Source organism: Strongylocentrotus purpuratus, unplaced genomic scaffold, assembly GCF_000002235.5.
Source record: "Strongylocentrotus purpuratus isolate Spur 01 unplaced genomic scaffold, Spur_5.0 spur5_scaffold_18, whole genome shotgun sequence".
NCBI classification, from domain to species: Eukaryota; Metazoa; Echinodermata; class Echinoidea; order Camarodonta; family Strongylocentrotidae; genus Strongylocentrotus; species Strongylocentrotus purpuratus.
In genome coordinates this window covers 33,473,797-33,500,956 of record NW_022145603.1, presented here as the reverse complement: position 1 = coordinate 33,500,956, position 27,160 = coordinate 33,473,797, and the positions used below count along the sequence as shown (strand labels likewise).

At 36.3% G+C, this 27,160-nt stretch overlaps 1 protein-coding gene across 2 annotated transcripts; it reads left to right on the top strand.

Annotated features, from left to right (window-relative positions):
* The first annotated feature begins 2,101 nt into the window (after positions 1 to 2,101).
* LOC577831 (troponin T, cardiac muscle isoforms) lies at positions 2,102 to 20,169 on the top strand. 2 transcript variants are annotated; one of them, XM_030989735.1, is made up of 9 exons: positions 2,102 to 2,241; positions 8,940 to 9,004; positions 9,662 to 9,701; positions 13,126 to 13,227; positions 14,980 to 15,162; positions 16,739 to 16,951; positions 17,196 to 17,239; positions 17,726 to 17,798; positions 18,539 to 20,169. In XM_030989735.1, the coding sequence occupies exons 2-8, from the start codon at positions 8,976 to 8,978 to the stop codon at positions 17,796 to 17,798; spliced, it is 684 nt and encodes a 227-aa protein (XP_030845595.1). In that variant the 5' UTR covers positions 2,102 to 2,241; positions 8,940 to 8,975; the 3' UTR covers positions 18,539 to 20,169. The 2 variants fall into 2 exon arrangements, with proteins under 2 accessions (XP_030845595.1, XP_030845594.1); XM_030989734.1 differs by lacking the exons at positions 2,102 to 2,241; positions 8,940 to 9,004; positions 9,662 to 9,701 and adding an exon at positions 11,360 to 11,525.
* The last annotated feature ends 6,991 nt before the right edge of the window (positions 20,170 to 27,160 follow it).

Below are 27,160 nucleotides of genomic sequence, written 5' to 3'. Positions count from 1 at the left end.
GCAGGTCGAGAGAAAACGAGGGTCAAACATTTTATTGGAAAATAGTGTTTTTAAGACGTCTTCCAAACAACAAAAAATGAATGACAAAGAATGTTCTTTGAAAGACGTCATAATAATATCGCCCATACGACAAACATAGTGTTGTCGTAACAATGTCGTCAAAACGACAAAAACTTTATTGGAAAAAACAGTCTCTTTAAAAATGTCATAATGACGGCGTAATAACGTCGTCCATACGACAACAATTATAATAGAAGAAATAGTATTTTAAAGACGTTATGATGTCGTCGTAGTAACGTCGTCCATACGACAAAAATTACAGACAAAAATAGTCTTTTAAAGACGTCATAATGACGTTGTAATAACTTCGTCCATACGACAAAAAATTCATGACAAATAATAGTCTTTGAAAGACGTCGTATGACGTAGTCCACACAACAAAAATGATTACAGAAGAAAAAAAAACGTCATAAAGATGTCGTAATAACGTTGCCCATGCGACAAAAAATTATATTGGAAAAAACCCGTCTTTTTATTAGGTCATAATGCGTCGTAATAACGTCGTCTATACGAAATAGGAGGAGTTTACCACTTTACGACCAATTTATGACGTCATTAAGACGTCAGTCTGCTATCAGGGTATTGTGTACTAGTGTATGTATTTTGTCCCAATGTATTTTTGTTCGTGTCTGAAAATAATCCGACCAAATAAACTTGAATTTGAATTCGAATTTGAATTTCTTACCTAACCCCAACCAATCCCCCACGATCCAACCCCCTCTTGTAAGCCGATTCATCACCTTACCTTTACCCTAACTACTGCCCCTCCCCCCTCTGGTAATTTGGTCCTCAATCTTCGCGTTGCTCTCGCTCTCATGTACACTCTGCTCGACATAAAGAGAAAGGTGACGTTCTCATGATGTATGTGTTACAGTTCTTTATTGTTTGTGATAAAGTCATTCTTAGAGGGCGCTGTTGAGCTGCGGCCCTGGTAGATTTTTTTGAGCTGTACATATTATATTTGTTTTACTGTTTGTTACTGTTTGTTATTTATATAACTTTTGCCGCTCTTCGCCAAGCTTCTATTTAGTAATTTGATGATCCTGACCCTATTTTCTCTTAGTTTATTTTGGTATTGTATTGATGGAATTGAATTATTTTTGTCATCTTTATTTCGTATTGTACTTGTCATACCTTTCGTTTGGCTCAATATTGTATTTTTACTTTATTTATAACCGTATTGTATAATTTGTAAACATGAACAGTTTTGGTCCTTGGACCTTTGAATCATGTATATTTATATGTCTTTTTAAACCGAAATAAATAAATAAATACTTTGTTTTCTCTTTCTTTCATTTTTTTTTTCTTTTTTTTTGACACGCAAAGGAACAAAGTACAAATTAACACTAATGTAGTATTATAACAACACCCACCATTCACCAAATTGAATTTCTATGGCAGATATACTTGTGGTAAATCAGCCCCTAAAATAAAATGTTGAAACTTCTTTTTGACAATAAATCTGCTGGTTAAAATCTTCTTCGGAATTGGGTCCACCCCTCTCCTGTTTCATGGTCATAAGGCGTGGTCTGTGTGTGGTGCGCATTTTTAATGTAATTGCTCTTTGAAATGGCACCTGATTTTGTAACCTTTTTTAAAATCATATGTTGCTCAAATAAGAAATGAATAAGCAAGTTTTCTTTAAGTTTCCATGCAACCCATGCACTGTAGGATTATGCAATAAAAAAAATGATATAAACTAGTTTCTCTCGAAACTCATTAAAGTTCCGGTATTATTATTTAAGTTAATACTTAATGTATCTTGTGTATAGTCAACATGTAAGGGAACACATTGCATAAAGGCTTAGTATAAATATTATGATTCCCGTCTTCTCGTGAAACCGACCCCTATCACATTCAGGTCCAGGTATGCAAGGTATAGTAAGTAAGGGAACACATTGCATACAGGCTTAGTATAGATATTATGGCTACCATCTTCTAGTGAAACCAACCCCTATCACATTCAGGTCCAGGTATGCAAGGTATCCTAATTATCTAGTGTGATGGTGATGCCTTTGCCCCCCAAACACTTAACGGTTCAAGTAGTGCATGTACTCCCTGATCAACGCGGCGAGCACACTGAGAAGATCACAGGCGGCTATTCCAGCTTTTCCCGCGCTTTTTACCCAGCTTTCCCGCGGTTTCTATCCAGCTTCTCTGTCAATCTATTCGTCCTTGATCGTAAGTACCGGCCTGCTCGATGAATTTGGGAGATTTTACGTCACGCACGGTTTCGTAACGTTTGGTATTGGGTAAGAAGTTGGTCAGAGACATTGTTAATTCGTGTGTTGATAGGTTCGCCGCAATATTCTGTGCCTCTGCTGGACGAGTAAGGCTGATGCATGAATTTCTGCATGACGTATTATATTTCAGCACTTTATTTATTTATTTATTCATACATATTTATACAGGTACACAAGATCAGAAATAAATCTGTTTTACATATTGGACCTGGTATTAAAAGCATAGTATAAAAAGTAGTAACAATGAGAATTCAGTATTCAGAATTCAAGTATAACAAAGTAAAATACAGAATAAATACAAAGTAATACAAAATATGGTAACATAGCAATTCAGGTCTATAACAAAAATGATTATAAATATGTATGGTGGCTACATATAACAATATCAAGTAGAAGTTAAAAGAACATATAGTCATATATGCAAATGCAAGGTTTCAGCTTAGAGGTTGGGGTCATTACAATGGATTCGATTTTGATTTTTTGTACAATAATTTGAAAATATCCAGAGACTGAGCATTTTGAAAGTTATTTGGTAATAGATTCCATACTTTAGCACCGGAATATTTTAAAGACTGACAGTAGAGTTGAATGTTTGGTTTAGGCGGCACAACATTAAGGGAATTGGCATTACGTGTATTCAATCCATGTCTGTCGAAATACATTTCAATCTCATTGCATAAACGGGATGGTGCAAGACCGTGGACACATTGGTACATTAGTGTAGATAGAAAATAATCACGTCGATCCTCTATTGTTTGCCAAGACAGATTTTTCATCAGATCAAGACCAGAAATATTAGTATAATCATGATTAATTGTTTCATGACGAGCTGCCCTTTTTTGAAGACTCAATAGGGGTAATTTTAATTTATTAGGACAGTTACCCCAAACTAAGACACCGTAATCAAGACAAGGTTGAATAGTAGATTTATATATCGTATTCAAAAGTCATGTTTAAGAATTTTCCTAATTTTCCAAGGCAATAAATCTTGTATGCAACTGACTTACATAACTGTCTTAAATAATCATTCCATTTCAGGTTTTCATGAATAATAATACCTAAGTACCTAATAGAATGGACTTGTTCAATGAGTTCATGGTCAATGTAAATATTTAGACATTCTGATGACTTAGTCGTAATTAACATTGTTTTGGTTTTACTTATATTTATCTTAAGACGGTTCCTTTAGTTTTATACCAACTATTTAAAACATTCATTCTATTTTGTAAATTAAGAGTAACATCATGAATATTATCACCAGTAACATAAATAACTACATCGTCAGCATAGATAGAGCATACTGCATTATTAAGACCTTCAGATATATCATTGATAAATAATAAGAAGAGGACAGGGGCAAGTACACTACCCTGTGGAACCCCAACTAATAATTCCTTTATAGCTGAGTTCTTACCCTTGGAACAAACTAGTTGTTTTCTTCCAGTAATATAATTTGAAAACCATTTCATCTCTTTATCATATATGCCATATTTCTCTAGTTTGAATAAGAGTAAATCATGATCAACGCAGTCAAAGCATTTGGATATGTCAAGAAAGCATGACCCAACGAATTCCTTATTATTAAGGGATTCATGGAAATCGTCAATTACACGGTGTAGGCAGGTAATTGTTTACTCTTCTTGTTAATACATAACGTTGCCTTCGATTTTCGAAGGGTTCCTTGTGTTTTAATTATTCTAGAAGTTCAATTTTCGTCTCCGACTCCGTTCACTAATATTCAGTTTGGTATAATATGACATGTTTATGTATGAGAAAAGGAGAGTAATTTGAAAAGAAGGCATGAGTGATCAAATTAGTATTGCAATTAATTTTAGAATGCAATTAAGAAATTATCACAATATATGTTTTCGAGTCTTATTATATACAAAAATAAGGTAACAATTTGTATTGATTTTTATTTGCTTTGATTTAGACGTATGTTGATTGATACTTGAGAATTTGTTTTTAGAAATGTCTTCTTTCCAAACAAAGGCCTGTTTGATAAACACACTTTCTTTAATCATTCTTGGCTGATATAAACTTTTGTTCTAGTAGAAGCTATTTCAGTTTTTAATTGATTTTTGAACCTGAGATAACAATAATCTTGCAAAATTAACCACAAAACAATGGCTCATTTTATAGAAAGTAATATGCTTCCCTATTTTCCAAGATGTGTGATATGTTATGTGCGTCTACCGCCATATGTCTCCCTTATCCCTCAGCTATGATTTTCTTTCCCCAAAAAAGTTTTAAAAAACAATGAAAGTAGTTAATGGTTTTAATAAACTTATCACTAATTATCATTATATGTTTCATCAGATTGAAGTGGACTTTGTTGTTTAATGACAAAAATGCACATACCAATACGTCCAATAAATCACGATAAGCACTGTCGAAAAAATTCGTACAAAGAACTGGCAACGTTGAAACAGACAATGTCGGGCAGAAATCAAATGAAGACTTGTTGTATATATCTGTGTACACAGTTGAAACGAAATTTCAAAATCAAATCCACCATAATGGATTTGAAGACATGAAGACTAATTTATAAGACTTTTCGCAAATAAGATTAAATCGATAAATGTTTTGAAACAAAGTAATTCATCAAAACACCGACTGAAGCTATTGATTATCTTAGTATGGTGTGGAAGTATAGGCCTAAATACATTTCCATTTCCAATTTTCTATTTATTTTTTTACTATATTGTTTAATTTAAAAAAGGAAATAAATTGAGATTGTTTTGTTGTTTAGGCCAATATCTTTTACCAAAGAATGTTTTCTTCTTTATACATAAATTTTAACGAATCACAGGAATTATCGTTTATTGAAATATGAACATCAAACTAGAAAACTGACAGTTAGTCCATTTCTATTATTTCATTCAAGCACTCGCATACACACACACGCAAACGCGCACGCGCACTTAATTATCGAACAGCCATACAGCGCTGTCAGATTGTAGGATCGGCTCGGCATAAAATGTTCTCGGCCTTAAAATGTAATGTTCTCGACACACAATGTTCTCGCCACACGTTAACATCATGCTTGCAAAGGAAATGTTCTCGGCACACGTTATAACTATGTTCCGGAGACGTAGGTCGAGAACATAGCTCAAACGTGTGCTCACTAGCTAGTATACTTTGTGTTCGGCACACGTTCCATTAGGACACGTTTACATTACAAAAACCGATGTACACCGAGAAAATTTTGTACCGAGAAGATAATGTGAACGCCCGGGTAGTCCAGGATGTTTGGCAGCCCTATGATGAATGTATGTGTAACCGAATAACACCTCAATTCTCATTTAATTATACGCCTGATAACAACTGGTGTAGGGGGACTAGCTATAGGAGACGAGGGTGGGGAAGGAAGGGTAGTGGTGTCATGAGTACGCCCCCCCCCCCCCCCATACTCAGTATTATTTATGGTACGCATATGCATGTTCCCTCTTTTTGAACGCACCCCTATCTCCGGTATGAAAGTCAATGACGGGCTTGACAAAAAGTACCCTTTACGGGGGACACCACATATGCGGTCCCTCCCCCACTCCGGAGGGGGGGGGGGAGGCTGGCATGTGCACCAATCGTAATAGGTGGGTGAAATGTCAGAAAACAATGTCATCGAGTGAGGGTTGTAGAGTGTCGTATCATTTCATTTATTACGTTTTGTACCCCTCTAGCCGTTTTTACTTACCTTTTTAAGGGTCGAATGGGGGCAAGTGCCCTCGTGCCCCCGTAGCTACGCCATTGGTAATAAAACCTTGAATTGTACGACACACTTCGTCTGTAGTGCGAAGATATATTGACTTCTTGTTTATATAAGAGGTGTATCAACGGAAGGGGGAAGATGACGTACACACACCCCCCCCCCCCCCCCCCCAATACACACACACGCACCCAAGACAAAAAGACAAAAAGAAACGAAATTTCAGAGCTTACTCATTGATTGAGATGGTATTATGACACCAATAGATAAACAATGTCCGTAGAAAGGGTTTTATTTATAAGCCTGTATGAATTGAAATATAGCGTTGTATCAACCTTGTGAAAAATTAATATAACAAGATTCCGATAAACGGTGCTTTAAAAACATTTGACTAACCAGACATAGTGAAATGTAAGACGAATGGCGTATGCACATGGTAGTCTATAATCAATGGTCCTGCTGTGCCTCCATAGTAGCTTGTCTAGGGTAGATGCGAACGCATTGCAATGCACTCCCATCCAGCAGTGTTGCACACGTAGTGTGTCGCTGTGCGGCACTCCCTAATTAGGTGATGCGCATAGGGTGCTGCGCAGTACGTCACCCCCAGGTAAAGGACCCCTGTGTGGTGTCTTATCAATGCAATCAGTCGTTCATATCACAGGGGTGTAGACATGGATCATATTGGGCAGGGTCTGCGGGGGGGGGGGACTAGAAGGTTTGGTTATAATATGTGTGATGTCTTAGTAAATGCCTTAGGCAGCAACAGTAGATCAATGTGCAAAATGTAAGAAATTGTAATACGATTAGTCTTTTGTCTTATTAGCCAAATCTAACAAAACCACTGTACTTGCATGAATAAGCTATAAATTCATGAGCCAATTTACCGCTACAATTGCTATGAGTATAAGCTACAGAAATCGTGGAATTTTATTGTCTCAGAGCAATACAATAAGTCAAACGATCAATATTAATTCCTTTATTTGCGCCATTTCCATGAGTAAATCAAATATGCACGAACAGTCGGTGAAATGAACATGCAAGCATGTATTCATAACTCATGTGAAGTAACGGCGATATTTCAAGCATGTTTGAGGTATCAAACAACCTTCGTCATGATAGAGGCTCTACCTAGGCACGCTAGGGTTTAAAAGATTTTCATTCAATAATATTTTGCTGTGTTTTGAAACTCAAGGAAGACAGATCCGGAGAACTGCATTTTCATAAAACAAAATGACTATGTTTGCAGAATGAGAACAATATTGTTACAATGTATTGCATGTTATTGTACAACGATTCCCGTTACATTGGAGCCTGGAAATAAGGTTGGTTTTGTATTAGCTTTTAATTCTTTAAATAGTTCATCAATAATCAGAAGATCTTTCAACGTGTCAAATGTTGACATAATGGATACTTTAGGAATTGTATGTAGCTAATACAGGTTTGTTTCTCACACACGCTAACAATGACTAAAGCGGGATGGGCGTAGGAGAGAAGTGGAATGTAATAGGACAATCTAATAGAGATTATGTGACGAAAATAAACGTCCAAAATGGCGTGTGTGTATAGCACAAAGTCCCTTTAGTATTGACTGTAGGAGTTGGTTGTGGTCATACAGTACATCAGGGTTGCTTATGTTTAGCTGCTTGGTAATGACAATGATCATTGAAAATATCATTCATTCAGTCTTTGACTAACAACATTCATACGAAAGACTTTAAATGTATACGACCCTTTGAGAATACCGATGTTTTTTTTCTTCTTCAAATCATAAAATCAGTCAGAATTATATGTTACATAAAGGGAATTTCACTATTATTGTTTAATGGTTTATTCCATACTAATTGTGTAAGCATATCATGGAATATATATGAAGTATATAGACTTCATAAAAGGGGGGGCATTTTCAGCTGATGTAATCACTCTTAATATTAATATCATTATTCATGATACACCCACCAGTCCTTTATGTTCAAACTGTGATAATCAAGGAAAATACAAGAGCTAGATTCAATAAATTTTAAAACATCATGGTTGCTTTTGTCAGGTTTTTTTTTATTAATGTTAAGTCGAATATTCGGATATTAAATTTGTAAATATTATATAATCTCAGAGGAAATAAAATAACTGATTAGACTGGGAAAGGATTGCGTGGAACACCCGAATGGTTTTGATGAATATGTTATACACTCCCATAACATTTATGAACACATACGAACGAAACACTTAATGTTATCTACTTCACATCGAGCAGAAGATAACCTCAGGTTATTTGCGGGTGAATTGTACTATGCCATATGTGATATGAAGTCAAGATGAAGTACGGAGATCATGTGGATTGCCAGGCAGACAGTCGATGATTGATGTCTTCTACTCCCAGACCAAACGGGATCTTATTTCTATTTCAGTGAAGCGGTCTGTTCTATTTACATCGCAAGGAATCTAAAGAAATACCCCAGGGAAAAACGGAAATATGTTAGCTGAGATGAGAGAGAAAGATAGCTATTTTGTGTTGTTTTGTTTTGATAAATCGTTGGCCCATCCCTGTATGAAAGTAATGTTTATATCAGCATTTAGATATTGAAAGTATATCAGTTTGTTTGCGGCTTTCAGCATGTGCCGAGTGTTTTTTGATACACTACCAGTCATTGAAACAGGTATACAGATTCGTTTTCATTGTCGACGTAGTAGTTATCATCATCTCTCTCTCTCCCTCTTTCTATCTGCTAATGAGGTGCTGTGTTTAGTCGCTGACTGATTAAAATCAAGAAGAGTCAAGCAAGTGAATCATCTTTCATGATTGAAATCTGTTACGTTCCCATCATTCCCATCATTCCCACGGTGAGTTATGGGTGAGCATTATATACTATTATTCATAATATGCATTTTAGCCTCAATATAAATAGTACATTTTGTATCTTCTTTGTTCTCAGGTTTAACTGAATTGAGGAAATTGATAGACTTCAAACATGGCGGATCAAGATCAGGAAGGAGAGCAGTAAGTCTGTTCTTCTACTCATACTTAACAACTTTCAAAACATTATTTTGTATTGCCAATTTTTCACCATATATCTTTGACTTCATTACATTTATTTCGACTGGCTTAGCATTGTTATAATCATAGTTAATAATTCATTTGGTGCCCGCTCCCATTGTTCTCTAATTGTGAATTATGACGTAGTGAACTTTGTTTCCCTTAATCTTGAATGATTCATACTGTGCATGGTCATTAATGGAAAATTAAGAAGCATACAAGTGACGACAAAAATATACATGTATATATTGGTAGAGGTGTCGTGGCCGAGTTGATATGTGACCGGACTGCGAATCGCAAGGTCCGCAGTTTAAGTCCCGCTGCGGCACTAATGTCCTTTTTGCAAGACATTGATCTACATTTGCCACTCTCTACCCAGGTGTTAAATGGGTACCTGGTATGACGCGAAAGTTAATGTGCTTAGATTAGCAAGTGTGCGCTTGTAAAAATGACGCCTGGCTGGAATGCTCCCTAGGAGTGGAGAATGTGCAAACATTGTGTGCTTTAAGAGGGCCTGCGGTCCTAAAAAGCGCTATATAATTATCAGAACGAACTATTATTATTATTATTATTATATACCTACTAAAATCAATTGTATATTATTTTGTACCATGACAATAGCACTCTGACGGAGGATGAAAAGACAGCAATTGAAGAGAAGGTTCGTATTTTACTTTTCTTTCCTTTCTCTGGTCGCTTTCAATACTCTGTAGTAGTTACTTGAAAGAAATGAAGAAAAAAACATCCTCGTCATCTTGCGATAATTTGAACCCAGGCGTCTATACACATGGGAGAGTAATAGCTCTTGTTAAATAAACAAGGTCAAACAAAGATCAAACGTTCAACTAATAATCACGTATTGGTGTTATTTGGTACTATACATGTACATGTTAGCGACTTATTAGGGTTCTGGACTTTTATTTCTTTTTATAAAATAATGTTATTTAAGTCGTGGAAGTAAAATGGTGAAGATACGTGCGACATTTGGAAAAATTAATGTTTAAAGCCTGCATTTTTCTATTACACGATTTTCGCCTGTTTACGAATATTTGTATTTTCATAGCCAAGAATGCGAATGACATACATTGGTTGTTGCTAGGTTACACTAACATTGTAACTTGTCCCACCTAGTAACACGTCATTATGTAATATGCATTCTGACTATTGAAATACAAGTATACTTAACAGGTTTACGGAATGATTCGTATCGAGTCACTTCCAACAGACGTTTGCATTACAATTAGTTACATTACGAAAAATGGCCTATTCTTGCTACTGAGCTATGCCTGTTTAGTTTGTAATCCAAATGCTGTTATAACACAATTTTAATTTAAGAAATTAATGGCCAAGAAAACCATATAAACTAACGAATTATGATTCCTCAAGAACGTTTGGCGCCTTCTAAATAATAGATCGATTTATTAATCAAATACTAATTATAGACAACAATTTCAGAAGCTAATTTGAAATACAAATGAAATATAATTTATTGATATCATAGAACAATTAATATTAACATCTTGTGTGAGTACAATATTCGTAATAATTTGATATCAATATATTTTGTACTAGTACTTTTTTCATAAAACGAACAGCATTATATTATTCTCGTTATACACAGGGCATCCCATGGCTAGGTCGACTATACTACGTGCATGTGTAGCCAACAGGTCCACGAATGTACTCTGTCGTATCATTAATACCAGTAACATTGATTTGTTTCACTAGTTAGATGTAGGTTGAGTACCCTATCCCCACCTCATAGTAGCCATGTGTGTTTTATCAAATCACTAATAAACATCAGGTACAACAGTCACGCTAGAAGTGAAAACTAAAACATGGAATTAAAGTCTGGCTCTATTTCAGACAGTCACTGGCCGATTGGGGCTAAAATTATCCCCCTGAATTTTAGCCTCCACGCTCAACCTAACTTGGTCAACAAAATCGATAAATATAATGATGTACTGACATTGAGCTCGTACGAATTTATGCAAATATATGTTCTCTATATATATAAAAATGTTGGGACTGTTTGTCCTCAGTAAATGAATTTCATCCTCCTATGTTATATGCGAATAAATCCACACAAAAAATGTTTTCTTTGATTTCTTAATTCTGTACTATCTTTTTGATAACAAACAGGCATTTTTTTAATAACCAGCACGCTATTAGTTAAACAGTTTTTGTCGAGCATGTTTCTTTCTAATGTAATCTAGTAGACTATAAAAAATAACGACCCTTTTGACGAGTCCTAACTGTATTTATACATCGTGCGCTGGGAGTTCATGTTTGTCGCCACAACGTTCTAATTGTTAACATCCATCACGTGACGTTGTGTCACGTGATGTTGTCCATGTTCTATGTTGTCACGTGACAGAAGAAGAAGAAAGAAAAGATGAAGCTCGGGGCGAGAGAATCTCTCAAGCAAATCAAGGACTTACTGGCACAGTATGACGTCGAGGCAGGCAAAGTAGTTTCAATTTTTGTAAGTACTTACAATCTTTGTAAGTACTTTGCTGTTCTCACCATATTTATCGGATCTTGAGTTTTTATTTTCACTCAAAAAAAAGCAGCTTGCCCGTCATTCTTTTCCTTTTCCTTCAGTTCTCTTGTGTTTCAGGCAATTGGCAGATTGTCTGGAACATAAACTGGAAATCACTAAATAAATCTGAGCTTGTTGCACAAAATTTCTGTATGGCACACTTAGAAAATGCTCAACAAATACCTTTAAAATCACTGAGGATACAATGCTCATAGAAAATAAATTGCATTTGAATAAAACAATACCAAATACTAATAAACAAAAAACAAAAACAAAATCCTTCCTTAACTCACAGGTAAGGTTAGATAAGATCTGAATATCTAGCCTCCAAGAAAAGAAAATTACCTTGTGTCAAGGAAAGAATTTCCACATATGTAGAGAAGAGTTTTGTAATGCTATTATTGCGCAAACATATCTAACCTCACGCCACCTACCCCTTTCTCTTTCCTCCACCGTAGAATAGTGTAGTGACTGCATGAAACACTGCATCATGCTCAAATGCATGACATGAATCCTCGAGTGAATTTCAATTTCTCAAAATGGATTTGATAACTCAATATAGTTAATTTGCATAATAATGGGCTCATTAACTCATCTTCCTTTGTCACGTGACGGTGTAACATGTTCTTTGTTTTTATTCAGTTGCCATGGTTGTATGTCATCTTTAACCCAAATCCTTTTGGGTCAGGGGCGGACTTGGTTTAAGAATCATAAGAAACCTTGTATTAAGCGCTTTATAAATGTAATTTATTATTTTTATTATATCAAACTGAAGTACGCTGAAATTTATCTAAAAGTCCCACCGGTCTGCCCCTAACTATGCTTACATTTCTATTGCAGTTTTAATCATCTAATTATGAATAATTTTATCCCCTGTCTAAACCTGTAATTTGCATTTTGTCACGCGTCAACTTTTTGCAGTTTTAAAATTTGGATTGTCCCAATAGACCAGGGCCCTGTTTCATATAACTTGATATCAATAACAAGTTACAAGCTACTGTTATAAGCTACTGAAATCATGGCATCTGATTGGCTTAGAGCAAATTTGTCATAGAAATTTAGCCTTTGTTATTGAAAAAAGTTTTATGAAACGGGCCCCGGTTCGTAGTCAGCTTTAATAGGTACCGGTCACCCCAATTATCCACAGATCTTTTTAACATGGAAATGTCCATCTTTTGTCCATTTAAGATAATCACTGCCAAACCGATGGAGGTGCTTCATGAATACTCCTCTTGAAAACTCCTCTTGAGAAATACACTTCCACCTGTGTATCACAGAATGTGCCGTCTATGACTGAATGTCACGGTGCGGTATATCGAGTATACAGATAACATTTGTTAATAATGTGGTCACGTGAATGTCACGTGAATGTCACGTGATCATGGGTGTCGATCCTTACGTAATACCTATTCATCAGGGGGGGGGGGGGTGAATGAATAGATCATCCCCCCCTGATGAATAGGTATCAGTTACGGATCGACACCCATGCACGTGATTGTCACGTGAGTGTCTATGTTTGATTGTTTGTGTTGTCATGTGATAGAAGAGACAAGAATTCAAGCAGGAGATCATCCAGGCTCTGAAGATGGTGAGGTTAGTCATCGAGAAGTACGACGAGGAGATCGCTGCTCTAAAGAAGCACCGTGTAAGTAAACACCTCTCATTCTGCTTAGACCATGGCAGTCCATCATAAACCAATCAACAATTACTCTACATTTTAGTCGCATTTAGCATTCTGCTGTCGAGGTAATTGTTCTTGCTCGTATTTGTTGAAGCTCTTGACGTTGAGATTTCAGTTTGGTAGATGATGCGATTTTTACTTGTGGCTTTATGACGTCATAGATATCGGGTTATGAATGTTTTCAGACAAATAATTTGGATCACTTGTGGCGCCATCTTTTTAAGCTCCTATATCACTGGGCTGCGAAAGATAGAATTTCCAAAATATCTCGAAACGTTCGCAGGGGTTCTCAATTTCCTCGCGTGAGTCGCATGGCTTTGCTTTCATGTCGCTGGAATTTATAAAATTTTGCAAATATTCGTGCGACAAATTTTATCTGACAATACTCAAAAAGTCGAAGCGGGTATCTCGAATCCTTTTCAATTAAGTTTCCGTGAGAAAGTGCAACAAATTAGTGACAAAATGAGAATCTGTCATTCCGTGTGTTAAAAGGATTTGGTAACATTGTTCAGATGAGAGATAGTGGTGCTAAGGTAGTGACGTCAATGCTAGATGTACAATTAAAGATGATCTGACAATTTGAGTGAAAACAAACCATTTTTAATCATACAAATTCGGGAAAATACTGATCTAATCGATTCCTTAATTCTCCCAACTATATTATTGCAATTTAATTACATTTTTGTTGAATGTAAATTGTCACAAAGCAATAAAACGGCTCTACATACCATTCCAGACATTTAAAGTGCGGATTCATAGAAAATCACAAATATGGCAAATAGTGTATTACTAGAAAATGGTAAGCTAACAGATGGCCATCGTGCAAGTTCTAGGTCAACTACATACCGGATGATTTATAAATATACAAATAAAACAACCTCCATAGCATCTGGGATATGCGAGAGATTCGCCGGAAAATAACGATGTTTTAATGCCGTCACAATATGAACCATCCCTGCCCAAGCAGACGACATCCCATAAAGAATGAACATAATTGCAATGCTTTTATTTCTCAAAGTTTAGTGTACATAAATGTGATGGGATTTTACACCATTTAAAAAGGGATATGACCCCCATTCTGAAAAACTAAATACACAGGATAGGGTTAATGAACATTTTTAAAAAAAACGCCGAACATGCCGCGGTGTATGCAGGTGAAATTACAATGGCGTCTTATTTTGTTTACAAGCGACAGATTCCTTTTTCTTCTTTCTTTTTCTTGCATTTTTCATCCAAATAATACCACGCACGGGGTTTAGAGTGAGGCAATAGATCAAACATTTCGCCTGAGGGTATTGAAGTAAGAGAAATAACTGAACTAAGAAAAGATGACAAAACAGGCACTGAAATTGTGTGAGATGTCATGAGACATCGTCTGCTTGTGCACATCATGTTCAAAATTTGACGTCATATCTCAGCAGCGACCGGAAAGCTTTTCAGGTGCTATGTCGGGGCTATATCTAAGCGTTAATGACATTAAAGTTATTTTTATAAATCAATGAATCTTCTCTTTAAGTGTTGACAGATTCTATAACAAATATTTTAAAAATCTATATCAAAGGGAAAAGTACAAACGAGCATATCTAGTATACTTCATTTTAGCAATTGTGTTTATAATATTTATAATGAAGTAGGGGCTCAACTTTATAGGGTGTATAAAGGAACAATATACACATTCTTATCATATTACTTTAACCAAACATAATTTCTTACCAGTTGGAGAGGAAGAATGAACAAGCTATGTGGCTAGACAGGATCAAGAAGAACGAAGAGGATCGAAAGAAACGGCGACAAGAGGAGAATGAAAGACTGATCAGAATGAGAGAGCAGAAGAAAATAGAAAGAGAAGAAAGACAACGTGCTATGAGGAACCCCCTCGCCTACAAGAATACTGTCCAGGTGAGAATACAAATAACTCGTATTCCTAACCGGGAGGAGACACCACAGCCATATATACACAGAGTTTGGCCAACCAGGTTCGAGCTTGGTTGGTTTTTTTTTTTGTTTTACCTGACTGCTAAGAAAGCATAAATGATTGTAAATAAGCAACCAGACGGCCGATGGCTTTGGGTCCTCTCCGAGGAACCTGGTAATGAGGATTAATGCCTTACCAAAGAGCTGGACAGAATGTGGCGACTACTGCTTTGTTGGGCAAAACAAAAAGAATATAAGGCACGATGTGACCCTGTGAATCCAAGTTGGCCAAACTCTGTGTGTAGATGGCTCTGGGAGACACGTATTCATGTCTCCCTCAGATAGAAAATGGAATTCTCTTTTGGTAGCTAATTTAATTCGTTCAAATTTAGAGATATATAATATAATAATATATCATATAAGTTGAAAGGATTTCCCCTCATTTCGATATTGCATATTCTTTAGACACATTTATCCCCAAGTATACATGCATCATGAATCCACCGTTGACAACGCCCTTTTAGCAATGAAACACAATCAACTTGACTTTAAAAAATACTGTCGACTTCAAAGTCAAATCTATTTATAATTTTTAAAAAAACATCAATATCGCTCTCATTTAATATTAACAACAATGGGTTTCGATGAATGTACAGAATGTATTATATAAAGCACGACCAATATGGGCCTATAACATTACTATTACAATAAAAACACTTCACACGACATGCACAGATAATTCACGTTTCAAGGAATGATATATTATTTTGATTAGTTTACCAATGCATTTCAATTGAAGAAGGTTTCTCTTCAGAATCCCGGTAATAATATATTTATTATCTACCTTGTATGATAGACTATCATGTGTACAATGTACAATGATGTACATACAACTGATTTTACACTATATTTACTTTGAGCAGGTTTAGGTGTCATCGAAAACGGTGTTTATTTTAAGAACAGTGTATGGGATATTAATAAATTTGTATTGCCACCGACTATATGAAAGTGAAGCGAAACCTCAAGCAAACGTTTGGATAGTCGAGAATGAGTTAAAATTGTTTTGTTTCTTGATAATGTGACATAATATAAAGCTCACATCTACAATGTAAAAGTATTCAACGAAGGCCCTGATTCAGTAAGTGCAATTTTAATTCTTGATTTACGAAACAAAAACATAATATTTACAAGGGGTATGAATACTTTAGTTGTTATAGAACTCTAACTTGAACAAAATGTGTTGCTACACTTTTCACTTAAATATATAGAACGGTAGTGGTAAAATTGCGTTTCAAGGGTTTTGGGTGCAAATATCCATTCAATATTGTTTAAATATTGCCTTTAGAGGTTTATATGGCAATATTCCAACCTAAATTCACAAAAAAGCAGAAATATATGCCCAAATGTTCAACGTTGAAGTGCATTCGCGATCACATCGAGGCCGGATCGATATGATAATTGTTATTAAGAGCTTCCATTTCATCTTTGAGAGGGGGCGTTTCCAAACTGGTCTATACCTTTAATCTAACCCTAACACTATTTGTTTTTATTTCTCGTCTAGGATGAGCGTATCAGGTTCGCCAGGATGACAGTCGAAGAGTTAGCCAAGGAGAAAGAGGAAACCCTCGCCAAGCGTGCCCCGGCCCTAGATCTCGATTCATTAGGCTCCGAGGAAGCGATGAAAGAGGCCGCACGTGACCTCTACGCTAAGATCGTCAAGGCTTTCGGCAATCTTTTCGATCTCCAACAGACGGAAAAAAGACAGAAATATGATGTAAATATTTATCCGCAGCATTGTTCCTGTAAAAGATTTTGTGTCAAGTTAAATTATTATGCCTTGAGCATTTGATAGTCAAGCGGAGTTGACCCCTTATACAAATCGTATGCATTATCATTATTATTATTATACAAAATAAAATACAAGTGAATCGAGGATTGTTGTGATTACAATATAATAACCACTCCTCTCTACCTATTTCCACGGCTCTTATCTTTTATTGTGTTCATTTTCGATACAGATCAAGGAGCTGAACACACGTATTAATGCTCTACAAGCTGCCAAGTAAGTTATAGCAATCCTCCTTATTCATGCAACATGATTCTTGTCATCGTGTTTATTAAAGATAATCTGAGTCTTATAATCATTCCTCATTCCTCACAAAGTCGAGCACAATTTGATTAAATGTTTATGGAGACTCCAAATAATTTAAATCTGCGAATAGCTGCGGTAGAAACTTTGTTTCTGTTATAATGAGCTACAACAAAAACAAGTTGTTCTCATGATATGTGCAGAGCGTAAGGGTGGCTAAGATTTCCTAATCACTTTTAAAACATCAGAGTTAAAATGTCAGTTACATGTAATAATGAACTGCATGCACTTCATTATGAGAACTTAAATGGGCTCGTAAAGGTTAGGGGACGTGACGGAAAGATGATCGGGGGATTCCCCGGAAACTCATGGCTCTGAAATTCAATTTAGTAGCTTTATTTAAAATCATGATCGACGGTTTAAATTAACCAATTTCGACTTTTTTCCTTGTTATGTTAGGGTGAAAGCAGCTCACAGTGCAGACGGATTGATCAAGAAGATAGCTCTTCCATTCGGTGAAGTTGCTGAATAGGTAAACATGGTATCCTTCGTCTTCCATATCAATATGTTTTATGTAGACTACCCACTTTTAGTCACTCAATATTCGTGTACAAGAGTAACCTGTATATCTTTCCAATCAAGCTTTAGGTTTCATTTATACGATTATACAAAACCATACGCATTCCATTTTTACACAAGTGTGAGAATTAATGTAAGAAATATCTACCGTTCCAAAAGAGAGAAGAAAGCATTGACTCCCCGCTCCTCCCCCCCCCCCCCTCCCCCCCCCCCCCCCCTTCGAGCCATGAAATCGATGACCATTTATCCCAATTCAGGAATTTCGAAAATAATATTGTGACGAGCAAATCAAATAATGATTTGTATGGGAATATGACGGAAGTAAATCAAGCTGTGACTGCGGCTAAGCGCCCAATAAAGCCGCCCCTGTTGTCAGTATCAACGCCAGTCTTTAACAGTCGTGTTTAAAAATAGATTGACAAAGTATAGTCTTCGGGTTAGGGAAATGGAGGACAATTACTTTCCATATGATGGGGGACGGGTGGGTAGTGTAATGCATTACATAAGGCAGGTTGGCTATAAAACTGAAGGCTAATTAAGCCTATTGATTAACAACACCTTTTATTGGATAAACACCCGAATGGTGTCGAATTCCCCATGAGAGCCCACTAATATGAGTCTTTAACATAATACTGAAATAGTATAATCTAAAGCTGTGTCAATCCTCATGTCCTTTCTTACCTATATACTCAGGAAGCAGCGAAATAGACTGGTGCTTCTCCAAGTTCAACATCTTGCTGCTAAATCTCAATGGTAGAATGGAGAATCTCAGTTACAGAAACAACAACAGTCTGAATACTGCAGTTTGGTGTACGCATGTCATACCAACTAATTTTATTTGAATCAAGAACAGACAGTTGAAGTACGGATAGAATTTGAATTAATGACTATTGGTACGGTAAATATTGCCTGTAGTATGGTCAATACATACAGTGTTTCATGTGTTTTTACCATCATTACTGCTCTTGATTTGTTATTCAATTTTTGTTTTAATGAGGTCATTACATGGACCTGATTATCAATCGAGTTCAATAACCTGAAATGAAATAGTTCAACTTCAGGAATGAACCAAAAAGACAATCGAGTGAAGCTAGGAACAGGAACCGGTGATGTCTATTGCCATCCTTTGCACTACTCTAGTTCAACAATGGACTATCCTTCATCTTGGAGCCAGAAGGGCGTTAAATCATTTACTTCAAAACAGAGTTAATGCCCTTCTGGATCAAAACAGCCATCAAGTCATTGTTGTATGTTTTAGCTGGGGTTGTATGTCAGATATCATAACGTGTCATACAAAGTAATATAGGGATAGGTCGAACTTATACATGTATTGTAAAACTTGACAACAGTTTAATCCCAAAAAAAAATTAGCTGTTCAATTGCATGGTTTTTACAACAAATACGAAACGGATGCTAAGTTTTAATCATGTATCGCATAGATGATAGATAATAACATAATGTGCTTATATTTATGAAGTGTGTATAGAATGTGATATGTAATGTTTATGTAAACACTACAAATCAACGCTTAAAGTATCATTTTCGGGAATTGTCATTATGCAATTTGCTTGGCGTGTACAAGCACTTAAATTTCCTTAATTCATTGTTTTAAGTTAAAAGCTCTTATCTGATATTTTGTTTTGGTCACTCCCTTTAAGCACTACTTATCTCCTCTCACCCCTCTCACCCATCCTCTCTGTGTCATTTCGTCTATGTCTTACTTTCTAAGAAAACAATGTGGTGCTCAACGATAATGTAATAACTAACTAGTGGACTTTGATTGTCAAAACTGATGTTATGCCTTTCCTTGCCAACTTATATTACTATAATTTCAAGGGATATTCCCACTGACACAACGTCTCTTATTGTATATCTATGTGGATCGAATCTTCATAGTGCTGCGTACATCATAACTTGGGCCGGGGTTATGTTGTGCGCATCCTATAGGGGTTGTGCTCCACATTGGTATACATTGCCAAGGTTGACGTGAGGGACAATGGAAACATTCCAAACGTGTCATATAATACATCGCAGCGTACACATGCATCACTGCATTTTCTTAACACGCAGCGCATTTTGCAGATTGCTATGAGTTAAATATTGCAGTGATGCACTTCGTGAAAACGCCCCTGTGTACACGCGTAGATTATGTAGACCTAATGTTGGTCGCACGCGAATCGGTATTTCCATTGCGCCAGTCAAAAAGATTCAGGTATAAAAATGTACATGACCTTGTCCAGACGCAGTCTTTAGGTACAAACGCAGCATCTTGACGCACGTTGATGCACGTTGACGCACGTTGACGCAAGAATCAATATGATGTATGCGTACCCGTAAGAATGTGACTGGACATGTCTTGTACAATGCATGTCTGAGTGTCTTAGAACGGCGCAAGAGAAATGGCTGTTCATGAGCGACAAGCATTACACGTGAAGGTAGACGAGTGTGAATAAAATGTGCACTAGAACATGTAGGAAGAATGAAGTTGAGATAATTATCTCCTATACTTTTGAAATATGAAGCAATCAGCCTAGGTTAGTGGACGAATAGCTTGATTAACAAAGACTCAGAGGCGTTAATCTCAAATATATCAATACTTGTATACTAATGCCACAGTAGGCCTACTGTTTTTCTTTTAAATAGAGCATTTTCTTAATAAGCAGGGGCGGATCTAGCTTTTTGCTAAGGGGGGGGGGGGGGTGTTTGACCAAGTGGCGGATCCAGGATTTTCCCAAAATCGCGCCGTTTTACTGTTTTACTTTCTTGTTTTTCTTTTTTTTCTTTTTTTTTTCTTCTTATTTTTTCTTCCCCCCCCCCCCCCTTCTTCCACCTTTTGTTCTCCCTTGGCCGCCCAAGGGGGATGTTTAAACCGCCGAAACACCCCCCCCCCCCCCCCCCTAGATCCGCCCTTGATAAGTTATTATGGACTGATGTTATTTCATACCTTTCTTAGAGGAAGAGAAGATTGAAAGTGTGGTCAGAGTATCTACCTGTTGACAACCAGTCTAAATCAAATGATTGAATCGTTGTCGATACTCTCAAAATCAATGATAGGCCTAGCTACTAAGTCAGTAGTTACATGTGATGAACGAATGTATTGTGATTTGTAAAGATGTTCTGTGATGATCATTTGAGCGGCGTACCAAAGCTATGGTGATTAGTAGGAAACGATGATTTTATTATTAATTCTGTTTCCTAGCAACCATCATAGCTGGCGTACACCATCCATATGTAACTCATAGGACTGATATGACGTCATCACATCAGACAAGTCAAACTTGAGAGTATGTCCAATGTTGAAATCCTCTTTCACAGGTGTGTCTTTAGCTATGACAACGGTTTCCAATATTGCATGTTCAAGAAACGACGTTTGATATCATTCGTTTCAATTTAATTTTCATTTATAGAAACATTTATAGAAATATTTTAAAGTATCACAGAGAATTCAGGAATCGAGACTTTGCTTAAGATTGTGCAGGGCCCACTGGGAGAGCAGTTTCATAACTGAAGTGGCTTCCCTGGGTAAATAAAACGTTATTATTATTATTATTATTATTATAAGCAAGTGTGAACGTCAGCATGATCAGAACATGAAAGATGTGAAATAGATCAGAATAAATCACAAAATTACTATTTCCTTTGTGAATGACATTTCATTGTGTGTGGTTTTTATTTAAGTTCTTTGGTCAAATTCTGAAATATCTATTGTTTTTGTTAACACGATCGCCACTGCTTTCAACTCAATGTCATTTTCAATACATCCATATGAATCATGCTTAGATTACGTAATTCGTCATTGTAATGCCCACACAGTTTGGAAGCTCATGGACAAGGCTATTGAATATTTCCTTAATAAAAAGTTGAGATTTGTAGTACGTGCGTTGGTGTTATTATTAGAAGAACAAGTCATTGGTTAATATAAAGCTGGATGAGTGAGCCCTATAGTAATACGAGTTATATTTGTTTAACCCACGCGATATCATGTTGTTATAACAATCCACATCGTTTCCTCAAACATGAAAGATAACATAGTTCTCAAAATACAGCCCCGGTTTGAATTTCCTTGGTGCACATAGCATTAGAAGGAAGGAAATGTGACAAAACGATGGGATCGACGGGGCCTAGACTAACAAATCACCACTCTGTGACTTGGATTGACAGATTGCATTTGATTAGACATTATGACACTATTTGAGAGAAGTGCTTTGTCGTGTGACGTATTAGTTTGTAAACATGTTAGAAGATCTCATGTAGTAGAGGGTCAGAGTTAATGCATGAAACACATAACAAATTGTATACTGTCAAGGAGCTAAGATATTGCATTAGAATAAGAAATAGATATTATAATAACTGTGTGCGGGCAAGCCTGAATCCGTTGACTGGGGTAATAATATATTTGTAAAGCGCTTGGAGATATCGTCGATGTATTAAAGGCACACTGCCATACTTGTAGCTACTTGCTCCCTCTATAAAGAAAACTTCCCCAATCGGTGCCTGTTGGTCCCCCATGATCCTCTTTTTCTTATGTTAAATGAGAGCTGAGTTAATGAGATAGCCACCTGTCACAGTGACCTCGATGGCTCTCTGTGTGGTCTAATCCCTTCTGGCTCAGTAGTGGTGACGGTCTTTAAGCGCTATATAAACGCTGAGTATTATTACTATTAATAATAATGGATTAGAGAAGCTTATCAACACTGGGCGAGAGATGGCGCTGAAGGAAAGGAATAACGATTGGTAATGATAAATAATGGTTGTCCACGAAAACTGTGTAATGTTGTTTTATGATGTATTCGTTGTGCATCTGGTCACATGTCGGATTCATAGATAGGTGTATGAATTAACCTAGTAAAAAACAATCTGAAAGACCATCAATCTAAATCAGTAAAGAAAGAGAATAAGAAGGGCGCAAATGAAGTGAGTGTAAGTGTGAGTATGGACCTTACACAAAGGGAAGACTAAATGTATATAGTCGATAAATACATTAATCATGACGTTATAAGATTGACGTCATCAGGTTACTTGATCCTAAGTCGGTTATAGCTAAAAGTCATTATCCTTTCAACACTTTAAAGTCGTATTTTGGGAATATTGTATTAAGTAATTTTTAAACGTCTATTCATCCCCTCTCTTTCTCTCTCTCTCTCTCTCTCTCTCTCTTCACAATTAGAACAATGGCGAATTTGATACAGTTTTTATATTATTGTATTAAGTTTTTTTTTTTAAATCATATTCACACCCTCTCTTTCTCTCTCCCTCTCTTATGTCTCCTCTTTCTCTTTCTCTCTCTCTCTCTCTCTCTCTCTCTCTCTATTTCTCTCTCTATTAGACCAATGAGGCGTTAAATACAGCTTTTGATACATGGGGTGGGGATACAGTCCTTCGGCTGTGAACGCCACTTTAAAGCTTGAAAGCTATGGGCAGCGCTACCCGCCCCCAACCCCAATAAAAAGTATGTTTAGTAATTTTCATTATAATAAACGACTGTTACTTTAAAAAAAAAAAAAAAAAATTTGTCTTCTTTTTTTTTCGGTGGATTTATATGTATGTTGATACCCAAAGTAATTAAAAAGCTTACAATCTTTTAAAAATGGGCAAATTTTGCCCAGCATGAGAGTACTGTGGGGTCCAACCATACTTTGGGCATTCTTTTTACCGAGCCTGGGAGAGATATTGTCTCAATAGGGTCAGAATAACGAATATTTACTTCAAATTGTTGATCCTTCATATCATATTCGTAACCATGGTAACATTCACTGCCTCTTTTTCTATCTCTCTCTCAATATATATCTTTCTATATTTCAACATTGAGTTAATTGTCATTAAAAGTATCTCGTAAGTCATTTACATTGTGTTATGAATTAGGTTATGATTTAAAAATACGTAGACCAGTTCAAAGAATTTAAATTTGAAATTGAAATTTTAATTCTTCTCATTATCGGTACAATATGGTAAACATAGAGGTCAGTACAGTAAATAACCAGATCACAGAAGGAGGCAAAAACTTGGAAAGCAAGGCGGAATGGCTCAGTGGCAGAGCAGTGGTCTCGTAACCGCGAGGTCCCGGGTTCGAAACCAAGTCAATGCACTCGTTTATCGTTGATTTAAAGCCGTCGGTCTCCTGCTTGTTTACTTGCAAGCATATCCTTGCTTCCTTATCAGTCAGGTAAAAAAAAAGTCATCAAACAATCATCGACCAATGTATTGGGAGTGGCCATAACAATATAAACAAGTTAGTGTACGAACATTATTATGCCTATGATAATATGCTGCTTGCATCTAAATGAAGTATCGATCGCAGAAAAGAGAATTATACTTTCATACCACCTCTATCTCTAGAAAAACTGAGGATAAAGTTAAGCATTAGAAAATAATTTCATTTGAATTGTATATTAAGTTTAACTATATTATTCTCACATGATGCGTCATTTGCGCATGTAACGGCGTAATAAAAATTACGCCTCGTGCACGTTTCAATTTCATTTTTTTTTTTTCAATTTTTTTTATTTTCACATTCTGATAAATATCACAATAACAAACATTTACAATACAAAGTCAATTCAAACAAAAAACACAAACAGAACAGAAGAATCAAAATGTGGGGGGACAAACAAGGCCAAAGGCCTATCAAAGGCTTGTCCCCAAACTATATCAATAATTAAGTATAAATTAAGTGGTACAACAGGAAGACAGAAAAAACAAGGCAAACGTACCGCTTTGCAGACTCAGAGGGTGTATGCTTTAATAAAATTAGATTTATATATTCTTTTAAAACAGTTTCTGACGCACTGTGTTAAGGAATCACTGCACAATAAATAGTGAATGAGCTGCGTCGAATTGGGCATGCGTTAATTTTATGCAGAGGACTGATTAGCACATGTATCGACGCAATCGAAATGATGCCTCATGCACGACGCACCTGGCCCCGTTTCATAAAACCTTGATTTCAGTAATATGTTACAAGAACTGTTATATGCTATTGTAATCATTGCATTTGATTAGCTGTTGGCAGATTTTCTAAGGAAATATGAGAGTTGTTATTGTTGATAATAATTTTGTTGAAACAGGTCCCTGATTGTTTACATTTATTTTGGGGATTAACGCCGACAGGCAACTTTTGCTTTTGTCTTTCCCATCCACATACAGCATACTAGTTTATTCATTATTTCCCGCCTTTGTCATTTACTTGTTAGTTAGGCTAACGTTAGGTTCTCCGTGTACTCCTTGGCATTTTATGAAATTGAATCGAATTGAATTAAATTTATTTCCACATTTGCATTAAAAATACAGAAACTCAGTTATATAAAAAAAAGTAGAAATATATAAAGTAAACAAACATCAAATACATGCACATTATAAAGAAGATAAAAAGGACATATTTACACGACTTGAAAAACATACAATGTAGGCTAAAAGTGGCCGGATCACAAAAAGTTTGTTTAAAACTTATGTACATGATCCCGTACTGTTTAGAAGCATTCATACCTAAAGACAACATAAAGCACACCAAGCAATATAACACAATATATCGATATTAATAAAAGGCATGAATGTTATTGCATTCACTATCTATTTAAAAATAATTACTCATTATATATTCTTTTATCATTATTATAATTTTGTGTGTGCATATATTTACTTAAATGTGGAAATTAAAGCCATACTGAACTAGAAGCACTACCGCCAATCCCCTCCAGCACCATCTCAGGTCAGCCGTAGCAGTGTGGTCCCGTTACTTGCTGCCTCTCTAGTGGTGCTATTGGTTCTCGCATCAAGTCCTTGGTCGGCAAAGTGGGAAATGGTTTTGGGTAACGCACTGTTGGAGAGTTGACCATGAGATGGCGCTGTGCAATAAACTGTACGCTATATAGGCAGAAAGTTCATCTGTTCAGAATCGCTTTAAATAAATGAAATGATATGAAATTATTACAGACTGAAAACAAGCTTGCAGACATAATGCATGGCTTCTTCACACGAGGAATCTTGCCATCTCTCGGCCAAGTGTGGATGCGTAAACAGTAATCAGGTTGTGAGTCGGGAACCCAGGAGGTGTAGTTGACGGGTGAACCATCGGTCCATACGAACGGCTCAGTCAAGCCTTCATTCGGTTGATAGAGTCCTAACCACAGATAATAAGATACCTGAAAAACATAAATCAAAATGGCTGACTTGTTTAAAACGATACGAACATCTCAGTCACACCTTCATTCTGTTAATTGAGTCCTAATCACAGACATTTAGCGATGCCATATACCTGGAAAACATAAATCAAAATGGCTGACTTGTTTGAAAAGATGGTGTAATTAGGAATTTGATTGCATGTTTAACTTTCGCATTAGCCTCTCTTCTAGGGGTTACGAGCACCTGGCAGTACCGACGGCCCTCATGATCTGACGCTATCATGGGGAAATTTGATTACAAGGTTAACCTTTGAGGGCGCTACCAGGAAAAAGGATGTAGAACTGAGGACTTTTATTCCTCTGCTAAAATCTCTCCAAATCCACCTTAACTAAGCTACTTTTGAACTATCTGCTTACAGCGTAAGGTAAAGTTATACTTGATTATTTGGATTTTCTGATATTTTTGAACATTTGTGTCCATCTGTGTACTGATAATGTCAAATACCAGATCTAAATCCGTCACCAATACGGGCAAACTGAGTGACACGCCCATTTCTAACACGTACGCTATACGTAGAAGCGGTGTCGGAATTCAGAATCCAATTTGACAAATTTTCTTCGATCTTCCTTGACAAACTTGATTGAGTTCGTGATGAATTGAAAAATATAAAAATCTTCTCTTCATGAAGTTGAAGCATTATCGGCCGCAGATTCAGCGGCGAGAATTGATACACTTGAACGCGTGACCCTCCCTGCTATGTCAAAACACAGAAGGAATGTGACCTTAGTATGCGTGACTCATTAGTCGCCATGGAGATCCACGATCGTAAACAAAATCTTCCAATATTCTGTATGAGTGCCAGTATATCTGTTCCTATTCATTCATTCTGTGGTAAATCATTAGGTAAAACAAGAAAGACATTACCGTCTCACATGTATTACAATCAGGATAAGATCTCGAGTAAAGCATATATTGTTGAAGCATTTAATAGGTATTTTGTTAATATTGGAAAGCTTACACAAGAAAAGATACCTCTTCCTAATTTCTTCCTCTCATTTTCTGGATTATTTATCAAACCGTGTACCAACTTCACTGTTCTTTAATCCGACTTCCAATACTGAAATAATCAATGTTCTCTCATCCATGAAAACATCTGCTGCACCAGGTTCGGACTCTATTGCTGCACGTGTCATTAAG